Raw genomic sequence first — 15,212 nt, forward strand, 5'->3', positions numbered from 1 at the left:
CAGTATAACCTGTCAAACCTCCAGTAGAACCTCCAGTAGAACCTGTCGAACATCCAGTAGAACCGCCAGTAGGACCTCCAGTATAACCTGTCAAACCTCATATATAACTTGTCGAACCTCCAGTAGAACCTCCAGTATAACCTGTCAAACCTCCAGTACCTCCAATATAACCTTTCAAACCTCCAGTAGAACCTGTCGAACCTCCAATATAACCCGTCGAACCTCTAGTAGAACACCAGTGAAACCTCCAATAGAACCTGTCAAACCTCCAGTAGAACCTCCAGTATAACCTGTCAAACCTCCAGTAGAACCTCCAGTAAAACCTGTCAAACCTTCAGTAGAACCTCAAGTATAACCTGTCAAACCTCCAGTAGAACCTCCAGTATAACCTGTCGAACGTCCAGTAGAACCGCCAGTAGAACCTCCAGAATAACCTGTCAAACCTCCAGTAGAACCTCCTAGTATAACCTGTTGAACCTCCAGTAAAACCTGTCGAACCTCCAGTAGAACCTGTCAAACCTCCAATAGAACCTGTCGAACCTCCAGTGGAACCTCCGTTATAACCTGTCGAAGCTCCAGTAGAACCTCCAGTATAACCTGTCAAACCTCCAGTAGAACCTGTCGAACCTCCAGTAGAACCTCCAGTATAACCTGTCGAACCTCCAGTAGAACCTGTCAAACCTCCAATATAACCTGTCGAACCTCCAGTAGAACCTTTCGAACCTCCAGCATAAGCTGTCAAACCTCCAATAGAACCTGTCGAACCTCCAGTAGGACCTCCATTATGACCTGTCAAACCTCCAGTAGAACCTCCAGTAGAAGCTGTCAAACCTCCAGTAGAACCTGTCGAACCTCAAGTAGAACCTCCAGTAGAACCTCCAGTATAACCTGTCAAACCTCCAATAGAACCTCCAGAATAACCTGTCAAACCTCCAGTAGAACCTCCTAGTATAACCTGTTGAACCTCCAGTAAAACCTGTCGAATCTCCAGTAGAACCTGTCAAACCTCCAATAGAACCTGTCGAACCTCCAGTGGAACCTCCTTTATAACCTGTCGAAGCTCCAGTAGAACCTCCAGTATAACCTGTCGAACCTCCAGTAGAACCTGTCGAACCTCCAATATAACCTGTCGAACCTCCAGTAGAACCTTTCGAACCTCCAGCATAAGCTGTCAAACCTCCAATAGAACCTGTCGAACCTCCAGTAGGACCTCCATTATGACCTGTCAAACCTCCAGTAGAACCTCCAGTAGAAGCTGTCAAACCTCCAGTAGAACCTGTCGAACCTCCAGTAGAACCTGTCAAACCTCCAATATAAGCTGTCGAACCTCCAGTAGAACCTTTCGAACCTCCAGCATAAGCTGTCAAACCTCCAATAGAACCTGTCGAACCTCCAGTAGGACCTCCATTATGACCTGTCAAACCTCCAGTAGAACCTCCAGTAAAAGCTGTCAAACCTCCAATAGAACCTGTAGAACCTCCAGTGGAACCTGTAGAACCTCCAGTAGAACCTCCAGTATAACCTGTCAAACCTCCAATAGAACCTCCAGTAGAACCTGTCGAACCTCCAGTAGAACACCACTGAACCCTCGAGTATAACCTGTCGAACATCGGGTAGAACCTCCAGTATAACCTGTCAAACCTCCAGTAGAACCTCCAGTAAAACCTGTCAAACCTTCAGTAGAACTTTAAGTATAACCTGTCAAACCTCCAGTATAACCTGTCAAACCTCCAGTAGAACCTGTAGAACCTCCAGTAGAACACCAGTGAACCCTCGAGTATAACCTGTCGAACATCGGGTAGAACCTGTCAAACCTCCAGTAGAACCTCCAGTAAAACCAGTCAAACCTTCAGTAGAACCTCAAGTATAACCTGTCAAACCTCCAGTAGAACCTCCAGTAGAACCTGTCGAACGTCCAATAGAACCGCCAGTAGAATATCCAGTATAACCTGTCGAACCTCCAATATAACCTGTCGAACCTCCAGTAGAACCGCCAGTAGAACCTCCAGTATAACCTTTCGAACCTCCAGTCTAACCTGTCAAACCTCCAATAGAACCTGTCGAACCTCCAGTAGGACCTCCATTATAACCTGTCAAACCTCCAGTAGAACCTGTCAAACCTCCAATAGAACCTGTAGAACCTCCAGTGGAAGCTCCAGTATAACCTGTCAAACCTCCAGTAGAACCTCCAGTATAACCTGTCGAATCTCCAGTAGAACCTCCAGTAGAACCTGTCAAACCTCCAGTAGAAACTACAGTATAAACTGTTGAACCTCCAGTAGAACCTGTCTTACCTCCAGTTGAACCTTTCGAACCTCCAGTAAAACCTCCAGTATAACCTGTTGAACCTCCAGTAGAACCTCCAGTAGAACTTGTCTTACCTCCAGTAGAACCTTTCAAACCTCCAGTAAAACCTCTAGTATAACCTGTCAAACCTCAAGTAGAACATCCAGTAGAATCTCCAGTATAACCTGTCAATCCTCCAGTAGAACCACCAGTAGAACCTCCAGTATAACCTGTCGAACCTCCAATATAACCTGTCGAACCTCCAGTAGAACACCAGTGAACCCTCCAGTATAACCTGTTGAACCTCCGGTAGAACCTCCGGTATAACCTGTCAAACCTCCAGTAGAACCTCCAGTATAACCTGTCAAACCTCCAGCATAACCTGTCAAACCTCCAGTAGAACCTGTGGAACCTCCAGTAGAACCTCCAGTATAACCTGTCAAACCTCCAATAGAACCTCCAGTAGAACCTGTCGAACCTCCAGTAGAACCTCCAATAGAACCTGTCAAACCTCCAGTAGAACCTCCAGTGTAACCTGTCAAACCTCCAATAGAACCTGTCGAACCTCCAGTATAACCTGTCAAACCTCCAGTACCTCCAATATAACCTTTCAAACCTCCAGTATAACCTGTAAAACCTCCAGTAGAACCTACAGTATAACCTGTTGAACCTCCAGTGGAACCTGTGTTACCTCCAATAGAACCTTTCGAACCTCCAGTATAACCTGTCAAACCTCCAATAGAACCTCCAGTAGAACCTGTCGAACCTCCAGTAGAACCTCCAATAGAACCTGTCAAACCTCCAGTAGAACCTCCAGTATAACCTGTCAAACCTCCAATAGAACCTGTCGAACCTCCAGTATAACCTGTCAAACCTCCAGTACCTCCAATATAACCTTTCAAACCTCCAGTATAACCTGTAAAACCTCCAGTAGAACCTACAGTATAACCTGTTGAACCTCCAGTGGAACCTGTGTTACCTCCAGTAGAACCTTTCGAACCTCCAGTATAACCTGTCAAACCTCTAGCAGAATACCAGTGAAAGTGATCAGCTCAGGTAACCCAAAATGTTGTCACACCTGACAGAGGATGCTGCCCTCTGATTGTCTGTCAGCTGTTAGAGACTGGATGGACATTAGCCTACAAGTAACCGTGGTAACTAGTCTCAGGTAACCATGGTAACAGGAACAATGTGGTTCCGAGTTTATTTCAAGACTCTTCTCTAATTCAATCCATCTTTATTTGTCCAGAACCACAACCGGGTCATACAGCACCTTCTCACTGCGCATGCTCAGACATACACACACACACACACACACACACACACACACACACACTGAGCACGTGCAGCTCTCACGTTCATGTTCTTTCTCATCACCTCGTAATTCTGCTTCAGCCAATCAGCACCAGCAGGGGGCGGAGCTTCATTATGTAAACATTTATGAGAGCAGCTGCAGCTTTGATCTGGTTCTGGTTCTGGTTATAGACCTGGTTCTGGTTCTAGTCCTGGTTCTGGTCTCTTTATACGATGACAGCCTGGTATTGATCTGATTGATAAGATTGATTATGGAGTTCTGGAGCGGTGACCTGCTTCGTGAAATCCAGCATTTCAGGCTGACACCTGCAGCCGGTCTTCTTTCCAGAACCATGAAACCCTAATCCCTCCAGAACCAAGTGACCCGGTGTTCTGTAGGTTTGGCATACCGGGTCAGAGAAGCATTATGGGTTCTGTTGGTTTTGGTTTCTGAGTGGAAACCAGTTAGCTGGTTCTGGTTCCCGAACCCTTTGCTAAGAAGTATGTATGCTGAACTGATAGAGCATCAGCCCTGATGAGGACCAGAACCCGGGCCAGACCTAATAGCACAACCCCAGCCGGGCCGAGTCGTGGCACCCGGTCTGGTCCAGTTCTCACCTGGTTGACTTCCGACCCGCTCCATCCACAGTCATGTTGGCTCATGTTCTGTCAGACCACATGGACACCTCTGACCTGGTTCACCACAAAGTCCAGAACCTGTCTGAAGAGCCACAAACAAACAGATCAGAGTCCGAACTGAACATATTGAAGTACCAGTGGGTCGGAACCGGATGCAGGAAGATGAGGGAACAAACAAGCATGACTGATGCGTCAGAGTTCTGCTGAGGTTCTGTTGTGACCCGAACAGAAATTAGTCATTTCGTTAGGATGACGTCATTCTGAAGTGTCCCAGCAGAACCGGAACCTTCTCCAGGGAACGGACCTCAGGTCAGGTTCGGTCCGATTCTGTTAGTTCAGGCGGATGCTACGGCTCAGAACCGACGGGTTGTCGTGCGCGTTCACGTCGGTTGTTTTCTTTTTATCTCACCTTGTCGCGTGTCCGAGCGGCGCGTGCACGGTTTGGTCCAGTCTAGTCTGACCCGGCCCGGTTCGGTGATGCGGTGTCCCGCTTCTGGTCCGCAGCGGTTCCGTGGAGCCGCGGGGCATCATGGGAGATGGAGTCACGGTGTGACGTCATCGCTGACGCAAAAAGGAACCAAATTAATGAGATTTTTCTTTAATTTAAATTATTTTATTTATCTTTTTAATTTCCATGATGTTGACAGGTAGCCCCTCCCCCATGGACTCATCTTCATCTTCACTATCCTCTTCCTCCCGTCATCTTGTTCAGGGTCGATCCTGTCCTGTCCTGTTCTGTTCTATTCTATTCTGTTCTGTTCTATTCTATTCTGTTCTATGCTAGTCTAGTCAAATCTATGCTCCAGTCATTAACAGACCCCTTAATCCGTTCATAGGAGAACAACACAACCACTAAGACCATCATGGGAAACAGCTGGACGTTGACATGTAGAGTTACAGGCTTTTTCTGTGTGTGTGTGTGTGTGTGTGTGTGTGTGTGTGTGTGTGTGTGTGTGTGTGTGATGCAGAATTTTAACGTTCTCCACGTTTCCGTCCTCTTCACCAACACATTATAACGTGACAGTAAACTGTGTTGTGGCTTCAGCCAGGGCCATATTAAAAGTGCAGAGGTGCCTGGGCCCAGAGAGTCCCAGGCCCCCCACCACAACATTGTGAAAATTGTGAACGATTTACTGTGAAATGACATTTCTTACATCTTTCAGCTGGTGGGACCAACAGCAACACGCTAGACACTGTGCTGTAACTTTCTGGCTTGTTTCTACATTTTGTTCACGTCCATCAGGCCAGTTCGTGTCTCAGATTTTCCTTCACACCTTTCTGTCTCTCAGTGCTTGTCTCCATCCTCCTTTCTCCATGTCTTCCTTCATCGCTCCATCCTGACTGTGTCTCAGCCATTTTTCTTTTCTCCTTATTGGTGAAACACATATCTGATATGAAAAGGAAAATCCTCTGACATTCCCGCTGCTGCAGGCTAACAGTAGCCTCCTCCAGATTCAGACCCGGCTTAACTTCCACATCATCTACTACGACTTCTTCATCCTCGTTTTCCTCTCAGTTTGAGGAGGAACGTGTCTCTAGAAGGCATCATTTCTAATAGACATGCATCCCTCTCCTCTCTTTCGCTTCCGTATAAAACCACCTCTTTAATTCCAGCTAAATTACGCTGCCAACTAAACCGGCCATAGTAGTAGTGGGCGGGGCCGAGGGGCAGTTGCCATAGTTTCCACAATCACACCTCACCTGCTTTTTAATTGGCTGTCGGCTCCCATATCAACTGCTGGTGCACGGGGGAGGGACTTCCGCAGCTTCTAGAGAGTTCTTCTGGACGGGGGAGGGGCTTACGCAGCTTCTAGAGAGTTCTTCTGGATGGGGGAGGGACTTCCGCAGCTTCTAGAGAGTTCTTCTGGGCGGGGGAGGGACTTCCGCAGCTTCTAGAGAGTTCTTCTGGATGGGGGAGGGGCTTACGCAGCTTCTAGAGAGTTCTTCTGGGCGGGGGAGGGACTTCCGCAGCTTCTAGAGAGTTCTTCTGGATGGGGGAGGGGCTTACGCAGCTTCTAGAGAGTTCTTCTGGGCGGGGGAGGGACTTCCGCAGCTTCTAGAGAGTTCTTCTGGATGGGGGAGGGGCTTACGCAGCTTCTAGAAAGTTCTTCTGGACGGGGGAGATACTTCCGCAGCTTCTAGAAAGTTCTTCTGGGCGGGGGAGGGACTTCCGCAGCTTCTAGAGAGTTCTTCTGGGCGGGGGAGGGGCTTACGCAGCTTCTAGAGAGTTCTTCTGGATGGGGGAGGGGCTTACGCAGCTTCTAGAGAGTTCTTCTGGGCGGGGGAGGGACTTCCGCAGCTTCTAGAGAGTTCTTCTGGATGGGGGAGGGGCTTACGCAGCTTCTAGAAAGTTCTTCTGGACGGGGGAGGGACTTCCGCAGCTTCTAGAGAGTTCTTCTGGATGGGGAGGGGCTTACGCAGCTTCTAGAAAGTTCTTCTGGACGGGGGAGGGACTTCCGCAGCTTCTAGAGAGTTCTTCTGGGCGGGGGAGGGACTTCCGCAGCTTCTAGAAAGTTCTTCTGGACGGGGGAGGGACTTCCGCAGCTTCTAGAGAGTTCTTCTGGATGGGGGAGGGGCTTACGCAGCTTCTAGAGAGTTCTTCTGGGCGGGGGAGGGACTTCCGCAGCTTCTAGAGAGTTCTTCTGGATGGGGGAGGGGCTTACGCAGCTTCTAGAGAGTTCTTCTGGGCGGGGGAGGGACTTCCGCAGCTTCTAGAGAGTTCTTCTGGGCGGGGGAGGGGCTTCCGCAGCTTCTAGAGAGTTCTTCTGGATGGGGAGGGGCTTACGCAGCTTCTAGAAAGTTCTTCTGGGCGGGGGAGGGACTTCCGCAGCTTCTAGAGAGTTCTTCTGGGCGGGGGAGGGACTTCCGCAGCTTCTAGAGACTTCTTCTGGATGGGGGGGGGCTTCCGCAGCATCCAGAGAGTTCTTCTGAGAGTTTTCCTTTCCTGTCTGGCGTGTTAGTGACGCAACTGGCGTGTTAGTGACGTGACGATAACAGTTCCTGATGAAGCTCTACCAGATACTGCAGGTAGCAGCAAACCGTTTTACACTCCTTACAGAAGCCATTGAAATGTAAGTTTGGAACCTGACAAGAAACTCGCATCAACTTTGTGTGTGAAGTGGCGCTAACTCATTGTAGGTCTGGACGATGAATCGTATTGTAATCTCAGTACAATCTGGGTTTTCAACGATGATAAAAATAAAAGGGTGTGATTATTTTTCTCTGCAGTTTCCTCTCCTGCTGTCTTCAGCTGCTAATCGAGCGTCTCTGGCGTTGCAGCGCTGTGTTGTAAACTCCTCCCACAGCTGCTTTGCTTTCATTCAGACACTGTTGCCAACTTGGAGACTTTCTCGCTAAATCTGGAGACTTTTTTTTGTTAAAAGCGACAAATCTAGCAGCTTTTACTGGAGTTATTAGAGACTTTTCTGGTGTTTTGGCGACTGACTTGAAGGCACATATTGTTCTACAGTTACTGTAAGGAAGGAGCAGCGGGAGCCTCTCCCGTCCTAAAGCACTCCCAGGCGGCCAGTCTCAGTCGGCTCCGGCTGCAGGTCCATGTAGAATAACTGCAGTAGGTTGTGGAAGTTCACCTAAACATACTTTATACCATTGTCAGTGACAACTGGCTGCATTATTTTCCTATACATAGTTCGGCCAGTTAAACACTGTAATATCCCTCCGTTACGGGGCGTTACCATAGCAACGCGTTAACCAGCTGGTTCAGATCAGCCGTCTTTTAACAGGTGGATGAGAGAAACGCGCTGCAGCCTGACAGCGGTTGTTTGGTATAAAATGTACATCCAGGCCAGCGTTTAATAGTTCCTATATAAGCAGTAAAAGCAGATTGAACAACTCTGAACCGTCCATTAGATGGTTATAATGCACGACACGGAGTCTAGAACACCACGACGCGCAGCGTTGTTTATAAATACTGGATTATTGTGTTAAATAATCATCTCAATTTTAGTCAAAATGATCATGGTGATGATTTTTGTCACAATCGATCCGCCCTAACTGATTGATCACATGTTTATATTGACACGTAATAAAGTTGGAAGGTAAATGTCAGGCTTTTATTTGGCCCCCAGACTGCAGAAGGAATTATACCTGATTGCTAATCAATAAAATCCAATCTTTAACATATCAGATCTCTGGACCGGTGTATGATGTCACTGCCAGCGATCAGCTAATAATAAGACGATTGTTTTACTGATCTCACAAAAAGCTCCGTTCAGCAGCAAAATGGCTGCCGTTATCCCGTCGGCGTGGACGGCCCGGCACCATGTGGGGGGTTAATCCAGGGAGACCGGACTTTGTGCACTGCTGCTGTGTGATTAGATCTTTGAGGCTCCAATGATATACAGGATCTAACCAGAACCAGCACCACCAGTTACCATGGTAACACAGCCGCTCCGCTTCCTGCTGACAACCTGAGACAAGACAAAGAGGTCACAACTGATTTGGACTCGATCACTTTATTATTCCTGTACAAATGAACATCAGAACCAGTGATCCGCTTCAGACCCGGGACGGATACAGCATCTGGAAGACAGACAGGAAGTTACATCACTCACTAACATGAAACATTTTTGTTGGGTTGTTTACTCTGAACTGTTTGGTCTGGTCCAGTCTGTAAACTACAGCACAACCTGGAGCCACTGATCCAGGTCAGAACTTCCTCAACCTGGTCTCAGCACGGTTTTGACGATCCACCAGAGAACCCCCATCAGAACCAGTCCGAGGACTCGCTCTGCTCAGCCAACCGGAGTCTGGTGGGAGTCTCCAGAGCCTTCCAGTTCCTCTGGAAAGCTCTGGAGCTCCAGAGAGCTACGTTACTATGAAGATGCTCGGCGTATGTCGAGAGAATTTGTGAATTGATCCTTTGGTGTGAAGTTTACTGGCGGGCTCAGCAAAAAAAAAAAAAAAAAACGACTTCGCTCAAGAGGCTGAAACAGTTTTCCCGTCTTGGAGGAAGAACTTTTAATGATCGGAGACGAACACCCGAGCGAGCCGATCCTCAGGAAGGGTCGGAAAGTATTTCCTACGTTACGACAGAATGGTACAACTGGCTGTTGGGGTAACCCCAGTCGTACCGGCTGGTCCCGTTTCCATGTTTGCTCTTTGGCGGACGAATCCTGGATGATTTAGACAACTTGGTCTCATGGAAACTCTGCAGAGCCAGGTTGCTCTGAAAACATCTGGTCACAGCAGAACTGACCGGGTTCTGGATGAGCAAGACGGCTGGGCACGAGTCGGCACCATGAGACAGTCAGGAAGAACAGAAACCCTCAAAGTTTCACAGTTGTTTCCTCAGAAAACAGCAGCTGGCTCTCCGTGGGGACCAGGAACCTGCTGCACCTGCCAGCTAGCGAGGATGTTAGACTTGCCATCCTCTTGGCTTCGTCTACGGTGTTTTCTGTCGCTTCAAACAGGATTCAGAAGGACCCGACTGAGGCGACCGTCACTGTTCTGAGGGACAACATGACTGCTGCACCGCTTGTTGCTGTGGAGGCAGATGAAACCGCAGACATGCAAATCAAGCTGAACTCTCCTAACTTTAGGATCGGGCAGTGAGGAGGATTTTCTGGGTGAACAGTGATGACAGCTTCATCGTGGGTGTCCTGGACAGGTTGGACATTCAGGTCGCACTAACATATGATGGCGCATCAGTGACGGCATCGCAGCTAAACGGCGTGCAGGCAAACATGAAGAAAAAGTAGCCGAGGCTTGGGGATCAAACTGGACCCCGTCCAGTCTGAACAGCTGATCCCTGGGCAGGAAGACTCTGGAAGGCCTCGCTGCTTCTTTCAGCAGGTCTACAAATTGCAGCAATCTGCAGGTTGACGTGGTTCGAAGACGCGCAGCAGCGACCCGGTGGAACGCCAGGCCTGTTCGGACCGCCCTGTTCCACCATGCAGAACCACTGGCGGCGTTCCGCCACGTTCTACGAACCCTGATGACGGATGGACAAGCTTTGACTATGGCGCCTGGCTGCTTCCTCCTCAGGGTGTGCGGCCCGGTTTCCATAGAGATGGACGGTGTCTTCAGGCAACGGTGATTTCTACAGGTCAGTGATGAACCCATCTTCACATAAAGCTGAACTCTTTATTTTCCTGTCGTTATGGCAACGCTCATCTGTAAGCCACGTGGTGATGATGGTCCAACATCACGCTGACCGGACCAGACTGGTATTGCTGTGGCGAGATGAGAAGAGTAGGCACACCGCAGCGTTTCCACGTTCAGTGGGTCAGACGGGTCCTAACCATAGAATTTATATAAGAGATAGGCGGAGCCTCCGCGACGTCACCCGTAGGTTTCTGAAGAGCTGAATTGAAGCTCGGTGGGCGGTTCCTACCATCACCATGTTGGCAGGGGCATGCGTGTCGTCTCGCCCGGAAAATACAAATATGGGCAAAGAGGTGGATCTGAGAGGGGGGCTGTGAGCGTCATGGTGGATGATTGACATCAAGCGAACTCCGAGCTTTCTGTAGCTAAGAGCTAACCGAGCTAAACCGGAGATAACAGGAGCTAACCAGCTAACGGAGGTAAGCAGGCTAAAGCTAAGTCACATTGTTAACTGGCTAAAAACCGCAGTTGTTCTACGTTCTTCTGACTTGAAGTGGGAGATCGGATACCTGTCAATCAAAAGGACACGCCCCTAAATATGCCGAATTTAGAGATTAAATTACTTTTTAGAAAAATATTCAGTGCCCCCACAGTTGTCATGAAGGTAAACCTGACCTATTAAACCTAAAATGGATTTTTGTAGCCGGCTGTAAACGTGTTTATTCCTGCTGTAAACATGTTTATTCCTGCCACATAGGCTTCACTTTTAACCGCAGGAGGTTTCTGATTGGTTAAAAGGTCACAAACATTGCTAAATAAAATATGGCAATGTCCTCATTTCTACACCCCGCAAAAGTTTCCTGTTTCTGCAGCGATGCTTCAGGGCCGAGCCAAGGGTTGCTAGCACCACGCCGGACCAACGACGCGTGAAACCGATCTGATCCCGGTAAAAACAGAATTTAAATCATAACTTTGGGTTCATCAATAAAAATCTTTGATGGTTTCAGTTTTTAACTTAATCCGTTTTGAGAAGAAACCTTCATGTGACTTAGGTTAATTTGTCCTATATTCATATTACTGCAGAACCAGACTGCTGCGGAACCGGACTGCTGAGGAACCACTACACCTACAGTCAGGTGATTTACTGCAGCATGTTGACATGAATCAGCCGTTTAGTTCAGTGAAAAAACAAAAAACAAAAAAACACCTGATTGATCCATGACATCATGTATCTGCAGTTCTACCCGTCAGAACCGGACCTCCACACTAGCCCATCGTTGTCGCTTCGGATTTTGCTCAGCAGCTCATCGGACGGTTCCGACAAGAGCTGCACAATTAATCGTTAAAAAAAAAAATCGCGATTTCGATTCATACTTGGATACAATCTCATTTTCAAATGACAATTTAAAAAAAACAAAAACAAAACACCACATATGTACTGCATTTCGAACTGGGACATCAACTGCATCAAAACAAGCGCTCCTTCGACGGTGGATCCTTATACCACGTGACGAAGATGCCGGCTGGTTGAAAAAAACTTGGCAACTTTCTCACTAAATCTGGTGACTTTCCAAACCCCCATGGCAACTTTTTTTGTTTAAAGCGACCAGCGACAAATCTAGCGACTTTTACTGGAGACGTTTCTGGTGTTTTGGCGACTGACTTGAAAGCACATCTTGTTTCGCGGTTACTGTCAGGAACGAGCAGTGGGAGCCTCTCCCCATCATAAAGCACTCCCAGCCAGTAAGAGGAGCAGAAAGGACACCTGCACAAGTCCATGTGCTCAGTCACAATGAATAGTGCATGTGCAAATCCACGCCTGATCCCAGCCTGGCGATCAGGCGTGGAGTGGGATGTAAACTAATCATTTCTGTTGTCTCTGTTTGGTCCATTTAGATTGTTAATGTCCAGTTTAAACTGTCTGTCCAGTAAGTAGTTTAAAGTTGTGTTTTTGCCGACATATGTTCATGTTTTACTTTGACTAAAAACAAACCGAAAGTAAGAAAACTACAAAAAAAAACAAAACGAAGTAACTCTGCCAAAGTGTCTCTTTTGGGTCACTTTGCTGGTCCAAAGTAAAGAAAGCAGCTATTGGCTGTTCTAAAAGTCTCTGAATGACGTCATTGCCTAATTTGCATAACTGGCCATATGCGTGTAATGTAATGGACGTCGTAGGAGAGAGGAATAATGTGGGAGAAACAAAAGGTGAGTCAAAACCACCCTAAATATGTTTAGTACTATGAATAAACTCTGTTCTGTTGGTTTTTATTTAGTTTTTTTCTTTTTTTTGCCACTGAAATAGGCTATCACTTTAAAAAAGGAGATTCTGAATCCATTTAGACCCACATTGCATAAATCACTTTTGTCCTCCAATGTTAAATGTCAGAATATCAAATTTAACCAAAGGACTGCTGTGTGAAGTTTCTAGCTTCATGTCAAACCCTCCTGTTGTTTATATTTTAGGAAACATACCGACCTCTCATCACCTTATGCACAAAAAATATATTGTTCATAAAAGTTATTATTAAAATGATTCAGAGGTTGTGTGTGTAAGAGAAGAGAGACATTTATTGTTTTTATGTTCAGCTGTTGTAAAGTTCATGTGTCGGTAATATGTGTAATAAATATTTATATTGGAAAAAAATCCTGATTGTCATTTTATCCAGAACTGGGCAGCGCTGGTTCCGACTCACCACTCTGATCCGGTGTCCGATGGCTTTGGCCGGCAGGTTGGTGCTGAACTTGGCACGGACCATCCCGCTGTTCCCGTGAGCCCGGGTCACCTTGCCCCAGATCACCCGGGTCTTGTTGGGCTTCCCACCTGGGGTCACTGTGTTCCTGCGGAGACAAAACCCGGATCAGCTACTGCGGGGTTGTAGCGGATCGGAACCGGTGATCCAGCCTACTTCTTGGCCTTGTAGACGTAGGCGCAGCGCTTGCCCAGGTAGAAGTCCACCTGGTCGCGTCCATAGCAACCCTCCAGCTTCAGCAGCGCCGTGTGCTCCCGCTGGTTCCTCAGACCACGCTTGTAGCCCGCAAAGATCGCCTTGCTCCAGAGTCTGCAGACCAGATACGGATCAGAACCAGGACCTGGACCCGGACCAGGACCGGTGAGCGGTTTCTTACCTTCCAGGCATTGTCGTCCTCTTCAGGTGTGTTCACCTGAAGACACAAAGCAAAACTATGATGTCACATTAAAAACTATGATGTCCCATCTAGAGTCGGAACCATCATTACGGTCCGGTTCTGTTCGGTAAACCGGACCAGAGGACCCGGTAGCAGGAGTCAGGCCGGGCGGAGTTCGGAACGGGTCGGTTCGGTTCTGAAAGTCACGAGCCGGAGTTCCGCCGGCTCCTCAATCCGCTCGTAATCCGCTGCATCGGGTCTTCCCGCGCGGGGAGAAGAACCCCGGAGGCTCGAGCGGACAATGTCCGCGGCGCGCAGACGGTTATTGGTACCATGGAACCGGGTCAACGGGAAGAATCGGAACCGGCATGTTGGACTTACCTGCTTCTGTCCGTAGAGATGGAGGGAAAGGAAGACCGAGAGGAATGCTGGGTAATTTCTGTCTACAGAGGTGGCCGCGGCGCCGCCTGATCAAAATGTTCCATTTTATGTCCTGTTCACCTGCAGCTTTAACGTTTAATATTATTATTATTATAACTCCTAAACCTGCAGGTTTAATCTTTAATATTATTATTATTTTAACCCCTTAACCTGCAGACTTAACCTTTAATATTACTTCCATCTTTATAATCTACGTTTTTTTGTTTATAAATACAATTTAACCGGAGATGGTGATTTTTAGTAAAAACTCGTACATTACCGTATTTATAAATAAATCTTTTTGTTCATTTATTCTCATTACATTTTAAATCATCTATTATTTTTTCCTAGTTTTTGTATCGTATAAAACTTTGTAAATTGTTTTTATTTTCAGTCTCTGTGTTGATGTGGACATGTCAGATATAACTTTTAGATTTTAACTTTAGTTTTAAGGTTTCATTTTGTTCAGGATGTAATTTTCTGTCGGGCATTTTTCCTCTTTTCTCTTTTGGGGCCTTTTGTGGAAGCAGAATGAATCGGAGATAAATGAAGATGTCATCACCGGGAAAAGATGAGATCCGCTTTAGATCTCTACGACAGTCTGGGAGGACGGGGAAGGACTTTCCAGGGAATTATAGATCGACGGCTTTCACATCCGATGTTTGTAGGATTCAGGAGAAAACAAGAAACGAAAGGCTAATCAATACTAATTATTACTAATTATTACTAATCATTACTAATTATGACGTTGCAAGGAGAAGAGATGGCAGTGGCGGTCCGATCTGGGCCACAACCCATCAGAAGCAACATGACCCGCTGCAGCAGAACCGAGTCTGAACAACAGAAAGGACTTTCAGAAACGGTTTCACAGGGAAGTTCAGGAGAACGCTCCGCTTCATATTTCCTCTAATCTGAACATTCAGGACGGGGAGAGGGGGTTGTTGCGAAAATAGTGGTCTGGTCCAGGCCATGGTCCGGACCACCCGGACCACTGTAATGAGTGGTCTCTGCCACCTAGTTTCAACTATGTTAGTGGTCCTTGCCGTGGTCCGTAGACTCATCACTACAGAGGTAGAAAGATTTAGATATTTTTTTAAATATATCTTTTGCCACAACTATCACCAATGGATTAGTTAACTTTTAAAAAAAAAAAAAGAATGACCATGCCTAATTTGTTTTTAGATGATTCAAGCGCATTTGCATTCATTAATATCTGCTAGGCCACATTTCTGTTTTCTGAAACTAACTGGATTTAATTAATTAAATTTAGGCCTTTCATTTTGTTTAAGTCAGAACAGTATGGTCACCTGTTGTTGGATGTTCTTTCTGCCATTTGTGAGTGATGAAATAAGTGTGCTGGCACATTATTTACTGTGCTCCCT

General features: G+C 47.0%; 2 protein-coding genes across 2 annotated transcripts in view; both read right to left on the reverse strand.

Annotated features, from left to right (window-relative positions):
* abcc5 (ATP-binding cassette, sub-family C (CFTR/MRP), member 5) overlaps positions 1 to 4,714 on the reverse strand; it is a 60,327-nt gene extending 55,613 nt beyond the window's left edge. The window contains exons 1-2 of the mRNA XM_079246096.1: positions 4,628 to 4,714; positions 4,198 to 4,300 (exon numbers count right to left, since the gene is read on the reverse strand). Of these exons, the coding sequence (XP_079102222.1) occupies positions 4,198 to 4,242 (45 nt within the window). The 5' untranslated portion in view covers positions 4,243 to 4,300; positions 4,628 to 4,714. The remainder of the gene's footprint in view (positions 1 to 4,197; positions 4,301 to 4,627) is intronic.
* Positions 4,715 to 8,674: 3,960 nt separating this feature from the next.
* Positions 8,675 to 13,869, reverse strand: rpl35a (ribosomal protein L35a). Its single transcript, XM_079245857.1, has 5 exons — positions 13,792 to 13,869; positions 13,411 to 13,446; positions 13,191 to 13,343; positions 12,978 to 13,122; positions 8,675 to 8,760 (listed from the first exon to the last, which is right to left on the reverse strand). The coding sequence occupies exons 2-5, from the start codon at positions 13,419 to 13,421 to the stop codon at positions 8,737 to 8,739; spliced, it is 333 nt and encodes a 110-aa protein (XP_079101983.1). The 5' UTR covers positions 13,422 to 13,446; positions 13,792 to 13,869; the 3' UTR covers positions 8,675 to 8,736.
* Positions 13,870 to 15,212: the final 1,343 nt, after the last annotated feature.

The sequence above is a fragment of the Telmatherina bonti genome (assembly GCF_933228915.1).
Source record: "Telmatherina bonti genome assembly, chromosome: 9".
Taxonomy (NCBI): domain Eukaryota; kingdom Metazoa; phylum Chordata; class Actinopteri; order Atheriniformes; family Telmatherinidae; genus Telmatherina; species Telmatherina bonti.